Source organism: Anser anser, assembly GCF_964211835.1.
Source record: "Anser anser genome assembly, chromosome: 4".
Classification (NCBI taxonomy): Eukaryota; Metazoa; Chordata; class Aves; order Anseriformes; family Anatidae; genus Anser; species Anser anser.
The window spans coordinates 15,993,944-16,018,300 of NC_139724.1; the positions used below are offsets into that span (position 1 = coordinate 15,993,944).

Below are 24,357 nucleotides of genomic sequence, written 5' to 3' on the forward strand. Positions count from 1 at the left end.
AAATAAAAAAGTGAACATAAAAAAATAGCTTTAAAAAAACCAGAACTTTAGCAATGGAAATAAACAACCAGAGAAGTAGTACTTGTGTGGATTTGCTATAGCTTTGCTAGTTTGGATACATTGCTACTCAGAGCATCTGAAGTGCAAGATTTAAACATGCACTTCAGATGCTCTGAGCATTTAAGCATTTGGGCAGGAGAAGTGCTACTAAAAGTGCTCCTCATTACAGGAGGAAGACTTAACTGGAAACTGAGGGTCAGCAGCACACACCACCCTTACAAGACGAGACATTGCCTCAGAATAATTCCCCATAAAAACATCCCTGCAGACTAACAGACTACTCTGAGTGTGTGGTCAAAGTCCAAAACAACTTCAGAAAACTCCTTCTGGCTTGGTAAATTGTAACTTCTGTAAGTCTTGCGCGCAAGAAAAGATCAGTTACATTCCAAGAGAGACTTCACTAAGAGACAAGCAAGGTACTAAAACTCAACATATACTTGAGTCATTATTGTAATTAATTTCATGGGTACCATGCTTAATGGACACAGCATTCATACACTGCAGGTAATAAATCAAAAGCCATATATTATATTAGCACTAAGAACTGAAGCCTACTGTAGAACACCTTTTCAAAATTAAAGAGGATTAAAAGTTAGTCATTTTTAACTGTGAAAGTTAATTCTAACTCTAACTGAGACTGGATACACTAACTTCCACTACTAAAGCTTCTCATCATTTGGCATCATCCATTAGAGAAGGTGTTCAAGAATCAGACACACAGACCTCTGATGAGGATGAACAAGCAAGAAAGAATTTCTATTTCATATTTGTACTGCCAGGGCACTGGGATGTCCTAACCAAAGTCATTCCGCTGAGCTAAGTGACATGCTGACAGAGACACTGTAAAACCTTTAAGATGAGAATTACTTTCACCCGTTTGTCAGGGGAATTGACCTATGACGATTTTATTACATATATTCCATTATTAATAAACTGCAAAACCAATTTCAAGACACAGATTACACCTACAACTCGTGTGCCAACCACCTTCCATGCTCAGACTGAACAACGTTTTATCCAGAAGGACTTGACTTCTTACAAATCATGACAGGCTAGAGGAAAAGTTATTGCTATATTTCAAATAGTATCTTAACATAGTAGTAAACTTCTGCATCTGTCAAAAATAAACAGAAGTTTATAAAGTTTTTCATACCATCTTGATGTCTCAAGACATGTCAGCTGTATGGTATTTGAAACCATATCCATTGTACAATTTACTCTAAGACACTTGGCAAAAATCAGAAAGTATTCATAAGACTTCAGAAGGAAAAAGCGGATTCAATTAGGTTTGGATTTTTAACAAAGATTTAGCTGTTTTGTACATCATATTTAGTTAGCAGCAACAGTCAGTGTAATTCCTTGGCAGCTCAGTTATTCCAGTTCCATTATTAAACCGACATCATCACTTACACCACAACTCTGAAAATAAATCCTTCCTAACCGTTTCTACGCTTAATTCCATAAGGCCAAAGCATCAGATGCTTCCCTATTACACTTACCTCCTCTGTCAGTTTAGTGTTGGATTTTTCTAAAGCATCCACTTTTGCCTGTAGGTTGTTCACTGTAGCACTGGTGAAAAGAAAAAAGCCTACATTAATTCCTTCTTTTTTAGTAGTCTCATTTCTATTGTGCCATATAATAAAGAATAAATACATCATGTATTACCTTAAGTGTCTGTTGAGTTCTTCTACATAGTTCTTCTGGTCCAAAATAGCAGTTATTTGACCATCTCTGGAAAAAAAAAATCATTCAGCTCAGCCAGAGCATAGTCCTTTCATATCTAAAGCCAATGACTGTGTGGCATGTTTGTGGAGGCCCCAAGCAGACCAGAAGGCCTTCTCCGCCAAGCCAAAAGATGACGAGACAGAGAGGAGCCAATTCCAAGTCAGAACAGAAAGACAAGCTGAAGAGGAAATAGCACAGTTTCTCTTTGATCCTAAACCTCAATATTTGTATTAATAGACCTAAGAGACACCATTAAAGGTCTAAGATGAAATGCGGCCAACTGTTATGTTCAACTGGACAACATTCAGGCATTTTGTGACACAAGAAACGGAAGGATTAAGGCAGAAAACGTTTTAGTGAGTATAAAATTTTGAATTAAAAAACGACTTTGCGCTACTTGTATATTGGACAAGAGTTATCTCACCAAAATTCATTCAAGGAAAACCATCAACAAATGTGCTTTTTGCATGCATTTCCAGCAGGAAATCCTAACTAAAGGAGAGATCTAGAAATGAAACTACAGATAAAATAAAGGCAATCAAAACACCGGACCCTGAGGTACAATAATTAAACACGTACTTGAATTCAAAATGGCAGAACCTCTTAAATATGAAGAAAGAGTCTCAAAAGTCTCAGAAAACCACAAGACTGGATCTGTGTGTCAGTGTGCCCACACTACTTTTCAAGATCTTGCTCTGAAAGTTGCATAGCTACATTTGTGTACACTGGCACAGGTATTCAGAACTATTACACTTATGATCAGTTCCAAGTGGAGAATTTATTTAGGAATGGTATGGTGCCAAAAATCAACTGCTATCCTGCTAGCTGCACGACTGGTAAAGGCTACTAAGCTGCTTACCGAAAAGGTTTTCAAGAATGGCAGACCTAACTCGGCAAAGGGTCACTTTTAAGGTATTTTCATCATCTTAAATTGCCAGTTAATAAAGAACACACAGAATTCCTGGGACACCTTCCCTTCCCCTGCCACCTCCCAATACTTCCAGTGTCTTATTTATACATTGTTTTTTCACAGAAGAGCAATTCACTCTAAGAAATGTTTTAGTGAAAAAATTAACAGCTTGCAGGGCAACTTGAAATACTTGAAAAGTCATCAAGGGATAACTCGACAATTTATCCTGAAAACTCGAAAAGTTATCAGGAGATGACAAGCAGGACTCTCATGCGTGCGCTTACCCTTCACTGCCTTTTGTGCTGTTCCCATCTTTCAAATACATTGAGAAATCAATAACTCCAACCTAGGGAAAAAAATTGCATTTTACATTAAATGCTTCTCTTAAGAAACACTGTTCATAGCTATGGAAGTTCAGGGTGGTTCAGTTGGAACATCAGCACATGTTGTATTATAACAGATTCGTTATACCAGTAATCTAGCCAAAATGAAGGAAAACATGTCCTCGTTCAAGCAAGAATATGCTAGCAGAAACAGCAAGTTAGCAAGCAAGTCTTAGCAGATAAGGACAAACATTATCATCACTAGAACTATACATACATTACTTATGCAAGCTGTAACGTAAGTGCTCGTGGGCCTTTTCTCTTTTGTTTAATGGCTACATTGATCTAGTCATATGGCATGAGTGAATTACAAGATCAGTTCACTTCTCCCCCCCTTTTTGGGAAAGTCCATCCCAGCATTCTCCTTTATCTTCTTCTACATTTCACACCACAGCAATCCAAATGCAGACCGCATGAAAGCATAACAAAGAGAAAACCAAAATCTTGAATCTCTGATCTCAGTGCTGCCAGTTAACCGATGAACACTGTAACGGTAGCAAGCTTGTATGAGTCTTAAATTACTCATAGAAAAAGATTTGAATCTCAGATAAACAAAGTCCTCTACAACAGAAAATTGGTCCAATTTAAATGAGCAGAAAAAATATTAATGGAACACCCAGTACCTGTGAATCCAGGTCTTCTCCTTTCATGCAGAAATTTGCATCAATGACATTCAAACCTACTAGCAGGCCAGCAATGATCGCACCTTCTTCTTCCATCATTAGTGCATTAGGCTCGTAAAATTCACTGCAGGATGGACAACAGGAGAAAACAAGTGTTGCATCTTTTAAAATTCGACCAGAACAAGGTCAACTAGAATGGCTTTTCTGGTATTTCACACAATAATAAAACACAAGCTCAGGCTTAATAAAAAACAGGCAATAACATAAACTACACAGAAGTGTAGTCCTATTAATAAACTGATGCTCTGACCAAATATCTGCCAGCACAGTACATCTTGGGGTGAGGCAAAGACCCAGTAAGTAGGAGATCTGGGCTCTCAGCTGTTAGAAGGTGATTCAAAGTAAGCATGAAAGTTGAGCAATATCAGAGCACAGTGAAGATTCAAGACTGAGGCTTAATATTAGAGTTTTACAAATAGCATACTTTTACTGCTCCATTAAATACTTCTCTAACATAAGACACCACCACACTTTCCAGTGGACAATAGGAAGTTCTCCTTTCCAGCCCCAAGTCAGCTATGGATTTGCATGGACAGACGACAACAACAAAAAAACCCTACTTGCTTAAGTAAAGAAACATTAACATATTTATTAAATCCTACTACTTAACGTAATCATAGCAGTTCAAATCTGTGGACTTGCAATTAGCCTAAAAACTAACTGCTGTTTTATGAATGGGGAAGTAGACAGAGAGAAGCGAAATGACTTGTTCTGAGTCAGATGCTGATGAAGTGACAAGGTCAGAAACAAGTCCAGGGCCAAGATCTCACAAACGAGAATGCTGCATCCCACCTATACAAATATTTCACCCAAGTCACCTCTTTGGAAACAAAATTTTTGTTTATTCTAACAGACAGGCACTTGAGACAATAAGGGTGGCAAAATGGCAGCTCCTGACTAAAGAAAGAATATTAAGCATTTTTATTCCTTCAAAGGAAGCTCTACATTTCACAAACAGTACCATCACATCAGGAAGAGTACACACACCCTTACCTTTTGGGTGTAAAAGATCTTAAAAAAAAACACCTTACAATAGGGCAGAAGGGAACCTTATCTAATCTGAGAGAGAGTTCACCACTCACCTGAGAAGATCCTTTCTGTTAATCAAGGCTTTCATGTATTCTGAAAGCTTCTTCTGCATTAGAGCCAGGCGAAGCCAAGCTCTTCCTCTACCCACAGGTGTCCTACAAAGGCAAGAAACAAAACAGTTACACACAAACTGCAATACACATTCACAGACAGCTTTAATAATCCCATTGTGTCTGAAGTTTCTGCACCTTGAAGTTACAGCTGCCATTGATGACAAGAGGGATATACAAGGTATTTAAGCATGAATTGTTACAGACAAGTTTATCATATAATCATAGAATGGTTTGGGTTGGAAGGGGCCTTTATAGAGATCACATAGTGCAAGTAATTATGTAAACAATTATCTAAATAATTATCACTGCTTCTCTCCTAATTCTGTATTTGTTACTATATTAACAGTATTTTCCTGACTTCACTGATGCTGCATGGTACTACATAGGTGATTTACTGAAGCAGATGAACTCTAGTTCATATACAGTTTTGTATACAGCAAATCAGAAGAACACGTATATATTCAGCTCAACAGTGATGCCCAAGCATCACTTCTTCAGGTAGGTGTTAAGCCTGCTCAGAATCCACAAAGACAACAAGATCACAAATTCACCACTGTTCTCTTCAAGTATTTTGCTCATGAACGCACTCACAGGATGCAATAGTGTATAGTCACAGCCCTTCCCCCCCCTTTCTCCTGACAATCTGAAGCACACAGCTTTAAAAATATGAGTACTGATATGCTGCATCACAGCTCTGGCTCCTCTACCCCGGCATATTGGCCAGGAGCCAGTATCAGATGCTCTAAAGGAAGGTGTTAAATCCCCCCGTGTTGAGCAGTACCCTGATTAGAAGGAAATTTCTTTTCAGTCTCCAGCAGTCAGCTGTCTTATAGAAAGCAGCATGTGGGGCGCTTTATTTTCCAATCTTAACCAGTATAAGTAGCAATTGCCCATGGAAATCATCTTCTTTATTGCCTGTTGTGGTCTTGACCTCACTAATGCATGACGCTTCATAACCCAAGGGTTAGTATGTATATAGGACTGTGTTTTAGAGACCTCTTCCAAATCTGTCTGTCCTTTATTTTACGTCATGTTGCAGTTTTCTGTTACAACAGGAAAAGGTGACAGGAGCTCTGGCATGACACTCCTAGTGCTCCATGCTGATCTTGTAAGCTGTTCCAGGCAGAATCCTGCACAGTCCTCCAGTACAAGCACCTGTCCATATATACTTCGCTAGTTACTAACCCAAGAGAAGCTGTTATTGAATCTATTCACCCTTTCTTTGAGCAATGAAGATCTGATTCTTAGCCATGACGCTCATACAAAAGTTTCCTCAAACCTTTTAGCTATTTTCTAGACTGAAAGCCTTCACACTAACAATTTTTTTTAGCAATGGAATAAGCAAACCTGAATGTGATATCTGAAATGACTATGCAATTTTTAAGAGCAATATATCCTCAAAGTGGTTTCTTCAGCATACACTAGCATCTTCTCCACCTCCGTGAGCCTCCCTTTTACACAAACTTTACAAGTTCATCTGAATTTATTTAAAAAGGAAAATGACCTCTATCACTTTCCTTCCAATTCCCTTCCTCTACAGTCAGGGAGTCAGTAAAGACTGACACATTCCAAGCACACATTGCTAACCATGAATGAGTGACAAGCAATGTACTATTGTCTATAAGATCCCTTGAGCTTAATATAAGAAATAACATATCCTTTCCTCTCCTTCTGTAGTTTCTTAAGGAAAAAAAAGACTGAAGAACCATTTGTATCAACAGAACATGGCAGACAGATTCCTGATTATGTTTGTCCACCCTTCTCTTCTTCAGGATCTTTCTTACAATTAAAAAAAAAAACATATTTGTGCAGTAAAAGACTATACTTACTTCAGACCTGGGAGATCCTTAACACTTGCTGTAATCTCTGCAGCTTCAGGAACAAGTTTTTCTACTAGTTCTAGAGGTCCCCAAAATGACTTATTTTGCCCAAGAAAAGTCTTTTTGGCTAGAAAAGGAAAAGGTATAAAATTAGTCCATTAAGCCTCTGTTGACTATCTGCATTCTCAAACAAGGTCAGAAGCAAATGAACAGTTGACAAAGAGATTCTACTGGGCAAGTACAATAGATTACTTTTTATGAACAAGTGTGGCGATTACTGGCATCATTCAAATAAAGCAACAGGAGCTTGAGATGGATGCCAGAAATAATTTTATACATCCCAGATACTGCAAAACAACATCCAGTGATAACCACCAACTGAGATTCAGTGCTAGTGGCAAAGGCTGCTCTCACTGTCCAAGTTACATGTTGCACGCACAGTAATTTTCCCTCACTGTCCATCACATTACACGGAAGAGAATTGCATCACTTTGAATCCACTCTTTTGCCACAGCTTCCAGGGGCTTCTCTGTACATCCTTTCCTCCTTCAGGAAAGGTTTCTAATAACCCCTACATTTTAACACTGGAAATTAATTTGCTTCTTCCGTAGTTTTACTGCTACTTTGCAGCAGCTGTAAGGAAACTGAGAACTCAGTTAACTTAAAACCTGCAGTAGGGACACCAGCAAACAGATAAACAAAACTGAGGAGTATGAACACTTCTCCCTTGCACAATGTTACCTTACCCAGCACAGGAATCGCTTTATCAGTGCGTAATGCCGAACTCAACCACTAAAGCAGCACTGCAGGATGTATGTACAGGTGCTGAGAGGGAGTTTAATATCCCCTGCTTTTCATCCCAAGCTACTATCAAGCAAGGGCAGCAAATCAAGAGAAGTAGCATGATACCGGGCAGTTTAAGTTGTGACTCCATATTGTAAATATAAACATATGCTCTGCCTGCCATTTTAAAAAGCAGCTTACACGACAGTAGCTGCACACAGCCCAAATCCTCAATTTTGAGAGAACTGAGAAACAAATCTCAGCACTACATCCCCACTTCCAGCAAGAGGACCATTGCCCCTCTGAACCGTGAAGACATGCAAAAAAAAGAAAGCGGAGTCATGATCTTGCTGAGGAGACAATTTTATTCCTGATGACTTACTCATATTTGAGTCACATCTGCAATGCTGTTATAACAAGTGACAAGCAACATCAACAACTGAACTTTTCACCTGCGGTATTACATCTTCAGCAGACATTTTCTTCTTTCTGTCAAGTCACCTGTGATCATAACAGACATCCTGCTCTCCTTAGCCTGCTGTTGAATACCAAACCAGACCCTAAAACGAGATTGCTCTCTCTCGCTCCTATGCTATGACCAACAGCCCGGGAGGACTCCTCTCAAGGAAGGTTACCTTTCAAGCCATGTTTAAGGCAATGTTCCATCACAACGAAGAACTGCTGAAGAGGTGCATAGTCAGAGTCCAGCGTCCTGCCCAGATTAAGTGCAGATTCGATCAACCCCTTGATACTCAGTTTTGCCATGTTCATCAGGTTCATGCGTTCATTAGCCATGAGATAATTAGGATCTACAGAAAATAGAAGAAAAATACTGTTGAGTAACAGAAGTTATTTTCAGTACAATAAGATATCCCATCTCCCTCTTTTTGTCCCCCATCTTGAAGATATTTTTAATGGCAGTAACAGTTTGATGAGAGGTGCTCTCTGCAGGTCTTTTCTTGAGAAAAATCAAAATTATCTAGCACTTTATGATGAAAGCCATACTGACGTGGGAGTAGGTGATATATTAAGGGTTTCCTCAATACTTTCACTACAAAATCCTTAATTTTTCAAGAAATCACAATTTGAAGGCAGATGATAACATTGTGCTTTCCATCTTGACAAGGTGTTACTGAATGTTATGGCCGTCACTTGCTCTAGCTCAAATCCCCAGCTATATCCATCATCTACAATCCAGTAAGAACTCTGCAGTGGTGATTTTTTCTTCAACCTACAGCCAACCATGAATCCTCACACACTTAATCCATCAGTGTTCCTCTCTATCAAGTTTTGCATCTTTCGTGACTTTTTTTTTTTTTTTAATTTGGGTGTAACAAGAGCTAATTCACCTTGCCTACAGGCCTCCTGCCCCCCGACCTGTCTCTGACACAGCACAACATGCCAATGCCAACACAAAATGCCTCTTTTCCCAAACACCTTACTTCCCAACACCTCGAGAAACAGTTTTTTTCACAGCATTACTGTCCTGTAACTAGAGTGAAATTGTCATACGTCCACAATACAGCTTGCTCAAGCTTTAGGCCTGGAGACACACAGTAACAGAGACAAATCCTTGCTGTTAAAATACAGAGTTGCATCAGCTGCAAGTCTTCTGTTTGCCTCTGCTCCACCTGCAATCTCATACCCAATTTTTGAGCTCAGGTTCCTCAGCACAAGCAGCAGCTCCATCCGTGTAAGGCCCATTTATTCTATGGTGCTGTAGACAGCCGCAGACCTTTGAACACTGATTTACCACCTCCACCAGTGCGTTTATTACACTTAGCAGAAAAAAGGTGACCACAGAGCATCTAAGACTGGATGCGTACCCAGTGCTTAGATGTGTCATCCACTGTACTAACAAAACATGCTTGTGCTCAGCAAGCAATTAAAACAAGTAAATACCCGAGACTGAAATCCTTGAAGGATTTCAAGAAGAACTGTATTTCTGTTGCAGAGAATGCAGAGGAAAGCATGGGTAAGTTTGATGGAAGAAGCCATGAAGCTAACTATAAACCTAAGCAGTGGAAGAATTGACATGGCTGTTGCTGCTACCACCCAGCACTACCACTTACACCCACAAAGTGACTCTCACTGCCACTGGGGGGGTTCCTCAAGCTCTTTTTGGCTGCTCAGAGATTACCTCTCCTTAACACTCAGACAGCTTAGACAGGTTCCCATGTCTCTCTCGCCTTGAAACATCTGTCATTGCTGAGGAAGAGATGCAACCCCCATCCTCAATGGATCTACTCCCCAGGTAAACTCTTGCAGAAGCCTGGGTTTGTCTTCAGCACGTTTGCCACTGACTAGACAGCAAACCTCTGCCAGACACGTAGACTTGAGCTGTCTGGGTTTGTAACAGCTCCCATATCCTCCTGTCCATAGCAATGTGAGGGACGATTTCTCATAATCTAAGATGTAACAACCTAGCCCAAAGGGGTATGTTTTTCTCAGACTACTGCCGCCTCCTGTAGCACCTGTTCTGCTGATGAAAGGCATCATCCTGCTTCATCACGGCGCCGATACTGATGAGCCCAGTTGCTCATGTGTGGGTGACTACAGCCTCCTTGTCATCTCAAACATCCTACCACTGCGACGAGGCATCTTGTTAGTACCCACCATCCAGAAACAAAGCAAGGAGCAAAACTTCACAGAACTATTAGAAATTAGAAATCACATTGATCCCGCTTTCAATTTTGGCCACATCATGCGGGTTGAAAAGCACTGTAGGCCCAACTGCCCTTAGCTGATATGAGCAATATTTAATTTTAGTGCCCTATGACTGAATACAAAATAAGCAACAAGAGCAGCAGCTGCTACTGTGTGATTGAGACTTCCTATGCCAGACGAAGGAGGCAGTGAAAGGCACCTCGGGGCTAGGAGAGGAAAAGCAACTACTCAAGCGCAGACAACCATCCCCAATCAAAGAACCAGAGAAGTTATACAAGGGGATCAAAAGAGACTATTTGTGAAACCTAGGAGCCAGCAAAACCTGGGAACAAGCCGAATCTGCCTCTGAAGCATTCCATATTCAGGTTCCCACGGCTCCAAAGCTAGCTGGCACTCCACGTGGTAATGTCTGGGTATTGCTGCTTCGTTTTGCATGGCCTGTCTGCTAGCGGATGGGCTGCTTTTATCAGGGATGCTGATGGCCCAAGAAATACTCAGACCTAGCTCTGTGGCAACTGAGCTAGCAACAGTTGAATAGCCCCCGTTACTGTTAAGGGGTGTGAAAAAATCCACAGTCCAGGGGGAGGGACCCATCAGGGCAGCTGCCACCACTCAAACGTGGTACCGCAACTGCTTTTGTTTCGTCTCTTCAAGTGTGTCAGGACAAGGCCTCTCTCTTCTCCCTTTTCTTCTCCAGGATCAAGCAGTACCCGAAGCTGTCTTCTCTAAATTTCACTGGAACCATCCTGGCAGGTCCTGCACAGAGCAGCTCAAGCAGTGAAGCCATCCAACAGAGAAGGAGAGCATGGAGCCAGTGCTAAGCAATGCCAACTGAAATCGCCATTGATTGACAGCCACGCGTCTAATTTCACTCCAGGCCACATCTGCTGCCACAGAAGGAGTGTCTTCTTTTTCAGAGAAGCACCAGACAAGTTCAGCTGTTCCTGTGTCTCCACCCAGTCTTCTACTGCTGAGGGACAGAGCGATCAAGACTCCTGGCGAGTTATGTTTTAACTCTACACTCTTAAAGCACTGATTGTCTTGGCTCCCAGCTTATAAGAAGTCTGGGACAAGGCATTTGCAATTTATTTTCACCGTTTAGGTAACTTAAACTATTCATTTAGCAACAGAACTCTTGCAGGAGCATTGGACTGTAGAAAGATGTAATTTAGTGAGTGAATTCTATTGCTTTTGCAGAACTACTATTATTTTAAACTGATAGATTTGGCACTTAAATTGAGCAGAATACCTGTTTTATGATTTGCAATCCATTTTATGATTTTCTATGTAGCTAAGAGAACAGTCACCATTACTAGAAATGCAGGCCCAGGAAAACTAAAAAATCAGATGTAATATAACACCAAATTGATTGCAAAAACATAATTTTTGTACGTGCAGTTAAAAATACATTCAGCACTCCTGAGTATTCCCTTCTGTGCACTTCTGGATGATGCTAACGAATGCCACCTCTGACTATAGCCATCACAGTTGCCTTCTAAGAGCACACGACTGTCACTGCAGCGTTTGCTTCTACCACAGCGGGCTGTAGGCACAAAATTACGTTTTGCTTTGGCTCCATGGTTCAAAGCCCATTCAGAACCACCTCATCTACAAAGAAACAGCCAGCTCCCTCCCGCAGTACTTCTGGTATAGTTTTACTCCATCTACAGCAGACTAGACTTAAATCTTGTCAATAACCACAGCTTCTAGTTCTTCTTTCCTATCGGGGAAACAGCGAGATACAGGAAGATGGAGAGAGCTTCTATCCTTTCCTACCAACATTTTTCCCCCACTGGCCAAGGCGTACCTGTAAGTAACGGAGCCCTGCTGCATTACCGAGCTGCGGGAGCGACTCTTCGATCGCATCAGTAGCGGGGCAGGCATCCAAAGTGATTCTGCTCAAGTGGCAAATCAATGGCTAATGCAAAATTAAAGAAACCTTACAAGATACCTACACAGAAAACGTTACTTAGGCTATGGCTATCAGCTTATTTGAATTAGGATCGATTCCAGCTACACTGTTCAGAATTCAGGTGCTATTCCACTGTGCACTCACAGGAAACCATATACATTTCTTCCAGTATCAAGAGTTGCTGCCTCATGCAGACCTACGCTAAGGTCAAGGGTATGCTATGTTTTTCTGAGGCAAGATGCCTGGTTTTCCATGAGTCAGAGGTCTGCCGTGTATCAACTGGCATCAATGCGACACTAATTAAAAAAGAAAAAAATGGATATGGATATGTGTATGAAGCACGTTCAAGGTAACTACGTTCTTTCAACACCTTTAAAGGATAAGAGCTAATGAAGATGCGAGCTGATGAAAGCACTTAGTTAAAAAAAAAAGGGAAAGCTGGGCTACATATTTAAGACTAAAACACAGTCATGCTCTGAAGAACTATAATACCACATCACTGAAAAATGTTTTAATCACATTGACTAATTAAAGGCAGCTTCTTCATTAGTCTGTTGTGAATGATGGTGCTCTGTGTATGCATCTTATCCAAGATGTTCATCCTGTAAATAAATCAACTGTCACATGGTATAAAAGTGCATAAAATCCCCAAGACTTATTCCAAAAATAAAATCCTAAATAATGTATACCCTTGTTTGTAATGTTGCAACATACACAACATTGAATTTGAGTCTAAAAGTGCAGAGCAAGCAAGTAAAAACGACTTTCATACACTAAGACTGTCCAGGCAGCTTCAAGTCAACCCAGCCATTTTCTGCTCTGACAACCTGAACCTGACATCAAGCTGAGATTCTCACTTCATGCCAATACCTTCTCCGACTTTCTCTCTCTGCCATTAACTGCAGAAAGCTCAACCTGCGTTGACCATAAATGTCACATTGTGAACTTTAAGAGTAAAGCCTTGGTCCTTACGCTTGGCCTTTCAATGTGGTCTGGATTTCAATTCAAGTAATCTGAAATTCTCCAGACAATTTTGCTATTTAAAAATTGTAGCTTCTGCAGAACAGACCTAGCCGCGACCATGCAGTGGTCATGATTGCACCGGGCTTGCATCCCATTAAAATGGCAGGTATTAAATAATCTGCTCATCCTACTGTTTCCCTAAAACACTATACTCTCAGGTTTTTGAAGATGTGTAACTCTGCCATAATCATTCACATGCAAACTGCATGAAAAGCAAAGCATTCCTGAGAAGTTTCCAGGAAAAAAAAAAGAAACTTTCAAAAGCATCCAAGAACCTCAGGAACCCCATCATTTTTTAGAAGGTAAAATATACAACTAGGAACATAAAAAGTCAAGGGAAAAGTCAACACAATATTGGATCTCAAAAGATTAAGCCATGACTGTGCTTCTAGGGACTTCCCTCCTAGCGACAACAAATTTTATCACTCCTCATACTAAATTCCTATAACAGATTTAAGAAGAAAATAAAGCCAGAACTTTGATCAAACGCAGGGACTCATGAAATACTCTAAGTGTGAACATGTCTGCTCAAAGTAGTGCCTATTGATTAGCAAGGTTGTCCACATACTGAACCCATTTTAAAAGTCAAGAATGCAAATTTCCAGCAATCTGAAATTATAAAGGCTACTGCTGTGCACAGCAGAGGAATAACAACTTGTGATCAGCTCATGCTGCACTCAGATTAACTGAGATACATGGCAATGATGAAGCACTGGCTTTCACAGGAAACCAGTCAGCACTGAGTTTCAGTTAAGCAAATTCACATTAGGAAAGACATTAGTTCTAGCTGTTCAGGCTCTGAAATCAAAAACACATGTATAATTTGAAATAAATGCAAATGAAATAAATTTGAAGCAAATCCCTAGATAAATTAAGGGCTTGAAATGACTTTTTCCCTGCCTCTGTTCTGCCACACTACATGATGCGGAAGGTGAGAACACTCCTCTCAGAAAGCTGAAGCTGTCTCTCTGCATATTACTGACAGGGAGTCAAATAACCTCCCTTGCCACGAGCCTGAGGACATCAGAAATTGCCATCCTTGTGGTCAAAGCCGCAGAGGGTACAGGCACCTACCTACAAGCCAGCTGCCCCAGGGCAGGGCCTGGCACCCGAATTCAGGCTGACAGCAGGGGCCTGTGCTAACAGACTGACTTATGGTCAAGGTAACCACGCCGTGGTCATCTCCTCTTTGCCACCCCAGCTTTAGTGGCAGCTGTTTCCAGCTGAATGGCTCGCACAGTGAGCTGGGAGCCAGGGGAGTACCTGCAACCTGAGCTGTTTGCTTTTGGCATCTGATCCAGAGTCCTTCAGTCCCGATGGACAAATAAGTTCAAGCAAGCTCAGGCTACTTCAATGCTGCAAAAGCAAACAGGAGTTGAACATCCGTGTGTATCTTTTAAGCTTCTATCTCAGCTGGAGCTTTCCTGACACTCCCTTATATCCAAAGTCCTCATCTGCCTTCTAGCAGCACACTTCCCTGCCTACCACAGCCAAGAAGGTGATACACACCTTTTGCTTATCGCCAACTCGCTCCCTCAGAGGTAAGCAGCAATTAAAATAAAAATGAATGAACGCTCACAAATGAAAAGTAGAGGCATGTCTGTTTCTACAGAAGAATGTTTTACTCTAGTTTTTTGCTTCTGTATTCCAAACTCAGCCTCCCTACTCTAAGGGACTGTGGATAAACTGGAAAGGAGATGTACCAACACCACATTACAAACATGCATCTCATTTCCTGAGAGAAGCAGCATTTTTATAGAGTTTCAATGGTTGCCTCATTTGTTCTTGCTATTACGCTCTTCATCTTCGCCTCGAGGGGGAAGGCACACTCTATTACACTCTATTAGTAGAGAGGACAAGTTCCCAACAAGCAAGCATACAAGAGTTTCAGCAAAAACAGAATAGGGTGGTAGGCACGGGGAAACAGATGCAAGGGAAAACAGACAGGTCAGACATTTCAAATCTATCTTTGAAATACATTTCATCACCATCCCACAAAAATAAGTGCAAAAAAATCTGGACAATGTTTTACAGAAGAAAAGAATCAACCCCTTTTCTTCCTTAAAGACTACCTCGGAAATCTCTCGGCTGGTGCTGCTGGGGCAGAATTAGCTGCTGTGTCGGGAGAGAGCACATCTCCCCGGGCTGAGGAAAGCTGGCTGTGTCCACCAGGCAGAAGCCCAAGCACAACAGTTAGGGAAAGCAGCACCCACAGAAGCTGACCAGCAAGCCCTCCATGTAGTTAATACATCAGACCAATTTCTCGCGCACAACACACCCTCTTTAGAAAGATTTGTACCATTTCAACTTCCAAACATAAATAAAAATGTATTTTTGCTATGTCATGGTTGCTTTTGCTTTTTTCTTCAGCCAGAAATATGCTTCAAATTCCTTGCATGGGAAGGTTTTTTTTTCTAGCAAGTCTCATACCTGCTGCATTGTTTTGCCTCCATATTTATCAGATATTACTCTGGTAATATTTACTACATATTTTAAGACAGATGTACCCTTCATGCTGTCGCTCAGACTTGACCTTCTGTTTAGAACCCTGAGTCTATCATATAATCACACTTTGCTTAATTTTACCATTTTGCTTTGCCGAGTTTAGGTTTAAATTGCTTATCTGTACTATAAAGCAACAAATGAAGTTTCTGATTAAGATTCTTCCAGTGGGAATGAGACCAAAACTGAACAAAGCACTGGTAAGAAAAAAAAGCCACTGTGTTGGCTCAACTCACAAATTGGCAAAAGGAGCCAAAACACATCTGCTGGTTTTATTCCTTCATGGTTATCAGTACAGGAATAACAGGACTTGTGCTCTCAAGACTTCTACATTTCAACAGCCCTAGTGTTGGCTTCCAATTTGAGATCACCACTTTCAAAGAATTTGGCCTTTCAAATATGTATGCCCCTAATCATACTTTTACATTGTATTTTATATTCTTGTAAAGGATGAACGCAAACTTCTCAGCCTCAAGGGGAAAATGCTCTTGTCTCTAGAAGGCACGTCCACCTTCTGTGCTGCAAACACTTCCATCCCAGCCACACGCAGCTGTTTTTAGCCAGGCTACAAATTTACTTCAGTGCATGCTGAACTGGGATTCACGTATTTCACGCCTGCCCCGCTTTAAGAATCAAGCGGTGCAATACTAAAAACTCTCATTTAGTACAAGTTTTAATCAAAATTTGCAAAACAAGTTTTAGAGCCTTTTTTGCCAAGTCTTGACTTGATAAATAGAAATAAGTACCTCAGAAAAAGTGAAACTTTGGGGTTATTTCTGAAACCTTATTTAAAATTTAGCTTCTAAATATTGCTGGATCTTTTAAGTTGTGTTTATATCAGGCTCAGGAAAACAATCATCCCAGAATCTATTTAATGTAAGAAAACTAGCCCCTCTTTGTTCACTTTTTCTACTTTCACTGCAAGGCTCAAAATTAGTAGCAGGTTTTTTTCTTCCCTTTTTTTTTTTTAAAAAAAAAAAAGGAAACATTGATAGAGTATCCCCATATTTTCTAAAAGAGATCAGTTAGAATTTAGAAACCAAAATTGATCACGCAGAGCCCATGAAGGCATTGGTAAAATTTAGCAGAAAAGCCTTCACAATACCCATTTTAAAGGCAAATTAATACAATTGAAGGAGTAATACATAAATGAGAGTGATCAAAGGCATTGTCTTTAACACGCTAACAGCAGAAACCAAACATCCATCCACAGTGCAACAAGTACAGCACGTTCTGGCTGTGAACCTGGCGCAACCAGACAAGCATGTTCAGAAAGCCAAAGCTATTAGCACTGGAAAGGAGAACTGCATTTTGCACTCAGGCTCTAAATCATAAGTCAAAAGCCAATCATTAGTGGAAATAATAGCTGAAAGATGTTGGTGTGGCACGCACCTTCAGTATCATCACGCAATTGCTCCACCACATCTGTCAAATCCTCCCAAGAGTCTTTGCAAACAGCAAAAAGAAAGGAAAAGAAAGAAAATGTCATGCAAGCCAAGATCTAAAGGAAAGATTCAAAATCAAGGTACGAGGGAAGGATAACTGAAAGGGAGATTCGCATAATACAAGACTCAATTCATATTGGCAAGGAATTTGCAAGTCGAAAGGGTTTGTTAGTCTGCACAAAGCAATACAGCAAAGCTTATTTTTTCCTCCTTGAGAGGCGAATTAAGGCAAGCTTTAATAAAGCTTGAGAAACTCTGTTGCTTTTTTTGCATTAAGACAATCAATATTTTAGTAAAGCACATCCTAAAAAGAAAAGCAAGAAATACGTTATTTTGTTTGTAAGGCCAAAGCACTAAACGTTTGGTGTTTACGCAACGTCAGCATTTGTTTCAATTCCCTCCTACCCAGCCCCCAAAAGAACCCCCAAAATAACAGGGAAATGCAACTATACATGAAAATCAAGCATGACAAGCTTTGCACATTTCAGGCAAATTACATACTGAGGACTTTTTGAACAGGCTTCAACGAAGGTCTAACTCTGTTACAACCATCAATTCAAAAGAAAAACAGTGTAGAAGTGATCCAGCTTCGCCTGGACTCGGGTCACAGGTTTCATGTCGTCATTCTGATGTTGATTCACTAAGACCTCAACCAGAAAACATTCTTCTCCTCGCTGGGAGCCTGCAGAGGGCTGGCAGGCACAGGGAGGAGGTAGGTATATCCTGGCAGAGGAGCAGGCAGGACAGGGAAAACTCGTTTCAGCACACCCACTAATTCCCTGGGTTTGAACCCACAAAACAAAGCCTGATGAAGCCCCGGACGGTCTGCGCCCCGTGTGATTTTCAGCTCCCTACTTACATGCCCGCTCTCCCCAGCACTGATTTGCAGCCCGCTGAAGCACAGGGCAGGCTCTATTCCCCTTCACACGCCAGCCGTGCCAGAGTCCTGAGCAAAGTTCACATACTGCTAGGACCTCCTCCCTCCCACAGAAAAGTTACCGCCAGCCTCCTCCTGCCCTGGGACCCAGCGCTGGCTAACAAACGGCACATTCATGCTGGCTGCATTTGGAGAAAAAAAAAAATATAAATACCACTATGACCAGTAATTCAGCTGATCCCCAAAAGCTTCTTGGGCTGCAATAGCAACAGTCACCGTATCCTTACAAACTGTTTTATTCCAGCAGATGGTTTTTAGAAATCAGTTTTCTCCATAAAGCATAAATTCACTTCCTCCCCTATGGCTGAGCATTACTGCAACAACGACAACGGCAGAACACCACCACTCACTGTGTCTTACCCATATCCCCACACCGAACTGACCAACCGCTTTGGATTCGGCGGGGATTTTCTCCCATCCTACTTATGGGTGAGCAGAGAGGGAGGATGAGAGCAACCAAATCAGACCTACCTACCTCCGCTCCCCAGGTGCGGCTGGGAGTTTCGCTTGAGAAATTCCCTGCAATTGCAGCAGCAAGGCACCCATGGTGTCCCCCCCCCCTCCCCGCACCTGCTTCCGCTCCACGCATGGCTTTTGGTCGTTTATTACAGGTGTTAACGTAGTCCCAAAGGCTTCCCGGAGTTCAAAGTTAAAGTAAACTTTCCGTAGCTTAGTGCAGCAGTGGACGGACATTTCTCTTGCGCTTTTCTGGACTCCACTGCGCTCACTCCTTGGAGTGCCATGCCCCCCCCCCCCTTTTTTTAGTACATATAATGCAGATAGTGTGCTTCAAGTATTCAGTATCGGGGAAAATGTTTTTCATAACACATCTACACAAACAGGTTAATACAACTAGTATTTTCTACCTGTATTTCTAGGTATTTCTAAAATTAAATGAGGCCAAAATCTAGCTGCTCATCCAACCATTAATTTAATAGCATTTTCCACCACGCACAAAGATCAGAACCAGATTCTAACCATCCCATAATCCCTACCTGCACACTGAGATCAAGGACAAACATCCCCAGTGAATGGTCTCTCACCAAATATTGAGGGCTTTTTTCTTTATCTAAAGTGTAAACGGTGAAGAAAATCTCATAATCAAAAAATAAAAAATAAAAATCCATCTATACATACATACATGCACTGCATGGGCCACGCATAAGCCAAATATTTAACATCTCTACTCCTCTAAGCCTGTCTTTGCTCAGCTCCGTATCCAGACACCACCCTGGTCCTCCATCTTACTAAGACAGCTGTTAGCAAAGGGCACTGAGGCTTGCACACTGAAAACACAGGTTTTGAACTCTCATCACTTGGAATTATTCTTAACCAACGTGGGAAATAACTGAACTATGTCCGGTCAGCAAATTCCAAGCAGTCCAATCCCCCTCCACCATCACATTGGGGCTCAGTGTTTCACAGAAAGGTGCAAGAAACCTTCCAGCTGAGCTGGCTACATCTGGACCATTGCCACCTAAATCGCATTAAAAGACGAAGGGTGGTTTTTTGTTTGTTTGTTTTGTTTTTAATTTAAACCCTTACCAAGTAGTCCACGTAAAGCTTGCAAACAAGTGTCCAGTGCAGTCTCAAATATTTTTTCCGATTATATCCCTGCAGACAATAATCTCAGCCTCTTTCTAATGAGAAATGCTCCTGAGAATTGCATGAATTTACATTGGCACTGAGGGACTATGGGACCTGTACAGATTTAGAGGAAAAGGAACACATTTAATTAGCACCTCCTTTCATATTTTCTGTTCATTTCCTTGTGCATCTAGCAGAGGGTTTGCATACATTTCATCTCCTCTTTTACACTGCACAGCTTTCTCTACTTGTTTGGAATTTTCCCCTAACAAGACTGAGGAAAAAATTCTTCTTAAGACAAAAAATAGTAACAAAGAACTGCAAATAGATAGTTTCCACGGTCCTCCTCACAGTAAATCCAAGATAAATTCAATATCTTTGATTTTTCTGCAAAACTGATAGCAATAACGTATCAGTTATAACTGACATAGACCACATTTAGAAAACAGGCTGACCAAGACTATGTCTCCGTAGAAGAGCTGCCTCATTCCAGCCAGACTCTCAGGAAGATTAGCATTATGGAATAGAGTATTACGCTGGAATAAATACACAGCCCTGCTCTTTACAAAACTTTATTGTTAAAATAATGGATGGGTTTCTTATGATTAATATGTTAATCATAAGAGTGCTTTGATTCCTTTGTAAAGTTATTTTCTTCTCTGCTTGGCCGACACATCAGCAGTTATCTTAACTGGTTTGAATACGAGAGACAGTCTGGATCAAGCAGCAGGAGGAGATCCACTTTGGGCTGATCCATCCACTGGGATGGACCCATCTTCACAGGGGGGTGAGAAAGCCCTCGCAGCCCCAGTAAGATTGCTCCAGCAGCAGCGGAGCAGCACGAGTTTAGCCACGCTTTTAGAACCAGTCACAAAGCCTACCAAATCCCACGTCAAATGAGGTTTTTCAGGACATTTTTATCCTTTGCTAGCAATGTAAAAATAATAGTAATACAAGCAGATCTCAATGAGCAGGGAAACTAATGTACAGGAAGAAGCAGCTGCTACCACTTCGCTTCTATGGGCGGAGCGCTCACACCCGCCCATAGGGACAACTCCTCTAACGACACTCTCCCGTCAGCTGGGCTGCGATGGTCTCCACCAGGCACGGTGCTTTCTCTAGGAAGTCAGTGCACACCCAGACCGACTGCCCGTCCAAACATGCGGCAGTTCAGGTCTCCGGATGCGGGGAGTGTCTGAGCCTCTTGCTGCCATCGGCGGGGGGCAGAGAGACTGCTTGCGTGAGGTGCGAGCAGGTGGACGACCTGGTCCGCATGGTGGCAGAGCTCAAGGAGGAGGTGCAGAGGCTGAGGGACATCAGGGAGTGCGAGCGGGAGATAGACTGGTGGAGCGACTCCCTGCAGGACCGGAGGGAGAGGGACCAGGGTGAGACGCCCCAAAGGGGGGTGGACCCCCTGCCCTGTCGCCATCGGGCAGAGGGAGGGGACCTGCGAGTTGAGGAGGAATGGAGGCAGGTCCCTGCTCGACCTCGCAGGAGATGCCCTCCCCTTCCGGCGCCGCCTTCCCAGGTGCCCTTGAACAATAGGTTTGAGGCCCTGGAGCTGGAGAGACCGGTGGGTGAGGATGAGGTAGGAAGCCTACCCGGGAGGATGCCTGAGGTGAGGAAGTTGACTCCACGCCTCAGGACTGCCTCCACCAAGAAAGAAAGAAGGGTGATTGTTGTGGGCGACTCCCTCCTCAGGGGAACGGAGGGCCCTATTTGTCGGCCTGACCCCACACATAGGGAAGTCTGCTGCCTCCCTGGGGCCAGGGTCAGAGACGTTACCAGGAAGCTTCCAAACCTGGTTCGCCCCTCTGACTATTACCCGCTTTTGATAGTCCAGGCTGGCAGCGATGATGTTGAAAAGAGAAGCCTCAGGGCCATCAAACAGGACTATAGGGGGCTGGGACGATTGGTGGAGGGAGCGGGAGTGCAGGTGGTGTTCTCGTCCATCCCTACGGGGGAAGGGAGAGGCACGGAGAGGACATGGAAAGCTCATGTGGTTAATAGGTGGCTCAGAGGCTGGTGCCAGCATAGAAATTTTGGGTTTTTTCACCATGGGGAGCTTTACTCGGCACCCGGCCTGATGGCCCCAGATGGGTCTCTATCTCCAAGGGGAAAACGGATCCTAGGCCAGGAGCTGGCGGGGCTCATAGAGAGAGCTTTAAACTAGGTAAGAAGGGGGACGGGGCTCAAACAAGGCTTGTTGGAGCTGTGCCGGGGGAAACAATGGCTAGGCCGGGGAAGAAGGCGATGGCCCAGCTGAAGTGCATCTACACTAATGCACGCAGCATGGGTAACAAACAGGAGGAGCTGGAAGCCATTGTGCAGCAGGCAGGCTACGACTTGGTTGCCATCACGGAGACGTGGTGGGACCGCTCCCACGACTGGAGTGCTGCAATGCCTGGCTATCGGCTCTTCAGGAGGGACAGGCAGCACAGAAGGGGAGGTGGCGTGGCTCTCTACATTAGAGAATCTTTCGATGTTGTAGAACTCCAGGCTGGGAATGATAAGGTTGAATCCCTGTGGGTTAGGATCCGCGGGAAGGCCGGCAAGGCTAGCATCCTGGTGGGGGTCTGTTATAGACCGCCGAACCAGGATGAGGAGACGGATGAGGAGTTTTATAGGCAACTGACAGAAGTTGCAAAATCGTCGGCGCTTGTCCTCGTGGGGGACTTCAACTTCCCGGACATATCCTGGAAACACAACACGGCACAGAGAAAGCAGTCTAGGAGGTTTCTGGAGAGCGTGGGAGATAGCTTCCTGACGCAGCTGGTCAGTGAACCTACCAGGGGTGGTGCCCCGCTAGACCTTCTCTTCACAAACAGAGAAGGACTGGTGGGAGATGTGGTGGTCGGAAGCTGTCTGGGGCAGAGTGACCACGAAATGGTAGAGTTCTCTATTCTTGGCGAGGCCAGGAAGGGGACCAGTAAAACTGCTGTCTTGGACTTCCGGAGGGCTGACTTTGAGCTGCTCAGGACGCTGGTTGGCCGAGTCCCTTGGGAGGCGGTTCTGAAGGGCAGAGGAGTCCAGGAAGGCTGGGCGCTCCTCAAGAAGGAAATCGTGATGGCACAGGAGCGGTCCGTCCCCACGTGCCCAAAGATGAGCCGGCGTGGAAGAAGACCGGCCTGGCTCAACAGAGAGTTGCGGCTGGAGCTTAGCAGAAAAAAGAGGGTTTATAATCTTTGGAAAAAAGGGCGGGCCACTGAGGAGGACTACAAGGATGTAGCGAGGCTGTGCAGGGAGAAAATTAGAAAGGCCAAAGCTCATCTGGAGCTCAACCTGGCTACTGCCGTTAAAGACAACAAAAAATCCTTTTACAAATACATCAACGCGAAACGGAGGACTAGGGAGAATCTCCATCCTTTACTGGATGCGAGGGGAAACCTAGTTACTAAGGATGAGGAAAAGGCTGAGGTGCTTAATGCCGCCTTTGCCTCAGTCTTTAGCGGCAATACCGGTTGTTCTCCGGACACCCAGTGCCCTGAGCTGGTGGAAGGGGATGGGGAGCTGGATGTGGCCTTCGCTATCCATGAGGAAATGGTTGGCGACCTGCTACGGAGCTTGGATGTGCGCAAGTCGATGGGGCCGGATGGGATCCACCCGAGGGTACTGAGAGAACTGGCGGAGGAGCTGGCCGAGCCGCTTTCCATCATTTATCGGCAGTCCTGGCTATCGGGGGAGGTCCCGGTTGACTGGCGGCTAGCCAATGTGACGCCTATCTATAAGAAGGGCCGCAGGGCAGACCCGGGGAACTATAGGCCTGTCAGTTTGACCTCAGTGCCGGGGAAGCTCATGGAGCAGATTATCTTGAGGGTCATCACGCGGCACTTGCAGGGCAAGCAGGCGATCAGGCCCAGTCAGCATGGGTTTATGAAAGGCAGGTCCTGCTTGACGAACCTGATCTCCTTCTATGACCAAGTGACGCGCTTGGTGGATGAGGGAAAGGCTGTGGACGTGGTCTACCTTGACCTCAGTAAGGCTTTTGACACCGTTCCCCACAACATTCTCCTCAAGAAACTGGCTGCTCGGGGCTTGGACTGGCGTACGCTTCGCTGGGTTAGAAACTGGCTGGATGGCCGGGCCCAGAGAGTTGTGGTGAATGGAGTCAAATCTGGCTGGAGGCCGGTCACTAGTGGAGTCCCCCAGGGCTCGGTACTGGGGCCGGTCCTCTTTAATATCTTTATTGATGATCTGGATGAGGGCGTCCAGTGCACCCTCAGTAAGTTTGCAGATGACACCAAGCTAAGTGCGTGTGTCGATCTGCTCGAGGGCAGGAAGGCTCTGCAGGAGGATCTGCATAGGCTGGAGCGATGGGCTGAGGTCAACTGCATGAAGTTCAACAAGGCCAAGTGCCGGGTCCTGCACCTGGGCTGCAACAACCCCAAGCAGAGCTACAGGCTGGGAGATGAGTGGCTGGAAAGCTGCCTGGCCGAGAAGGACCTGGGAGTATTGGTGGATAGTCGGCTGAATATGAGCCAGCAGTGTGCCCAGGTGGCCAAGAAGGCCAACGGCATCCTGGCCTGTATAAGAAGCAGTGTGGCCAGCAGGTCGAGGGAAGTGATTGTGCCCCTGTACTCGGCTCTGGTGAGGCCGCACCTCGAATACTGTGTTCAGTTTTGGGCCCCTCGCTACAGGAAGGACATGGACGTGCTCGAGCGAGTCCAGAGAAGGGCGACCAAGCTGGTGAGGGGTCTGGAGAACAAGTCTTACGAGGAGCGGCTGAGGGAGCTGGGCTTGTTCAGCCTGGAGAAGAGGAGGCTCAGGGGCGACCTCAT

At 43.7% G+C, this 24,357-nt stretch overlaps 1 protein-coding gene across 8 annotated transcripts in view; it reads right to left on the minus strand.

The window, feature by feature from the left end:
• The window catches only part of RUFY3 (RUN and FYVE domain containing 3), a 60,073-nt gene that overhangs the window by 17,827 nt on the left and 17,889 nt on the right, over positions 1 to 24,357 (minus strand). For 6 of the 8 annotated variants that reach the window (XM_083835263.1, XM_083835268.1, XM_083835265.1 and 3 more), the window contains exons 2-8: positions 8,142 to 8,315; positions 6,733 to 6,850; positions 4,844 to 4,945; positions 3,702 to 3,825; positions 2,980 to 3,041; positions 1,726 to 1,791; positions 1,560 to 1,629 (exon numbers count right to left, since the gene is read on the minus strand). In XM_083835263.1, the coding sequence (XP_083691389.1) occupies positions 1,560 to 1,629; positions 1,726 to 1,791; positions 2,980 to 3,041; positions 3,702 to 3,825; positions 4,844 to 4,945; positions 6,733 to 6,850; positions 8,142 to 8,315 (716 nt within the window). Of the gene's footprint in view, positions 1 to 1,559; positions 1,630 to 1,725; positions 1,792 to 2,979; positions 3,042 to 3,701; positions 3,826 to 4,843; positions 4,946 to 6,732; positions 6,851 to 8,141; positions 8,316 to 17,002; positions 17,057 to 24,357 lie in introns of all 8 variants that reach the window. The other 2 variants (XM_083835264.1, XM_083835269.1) reach the window with 1 other exon arrangement.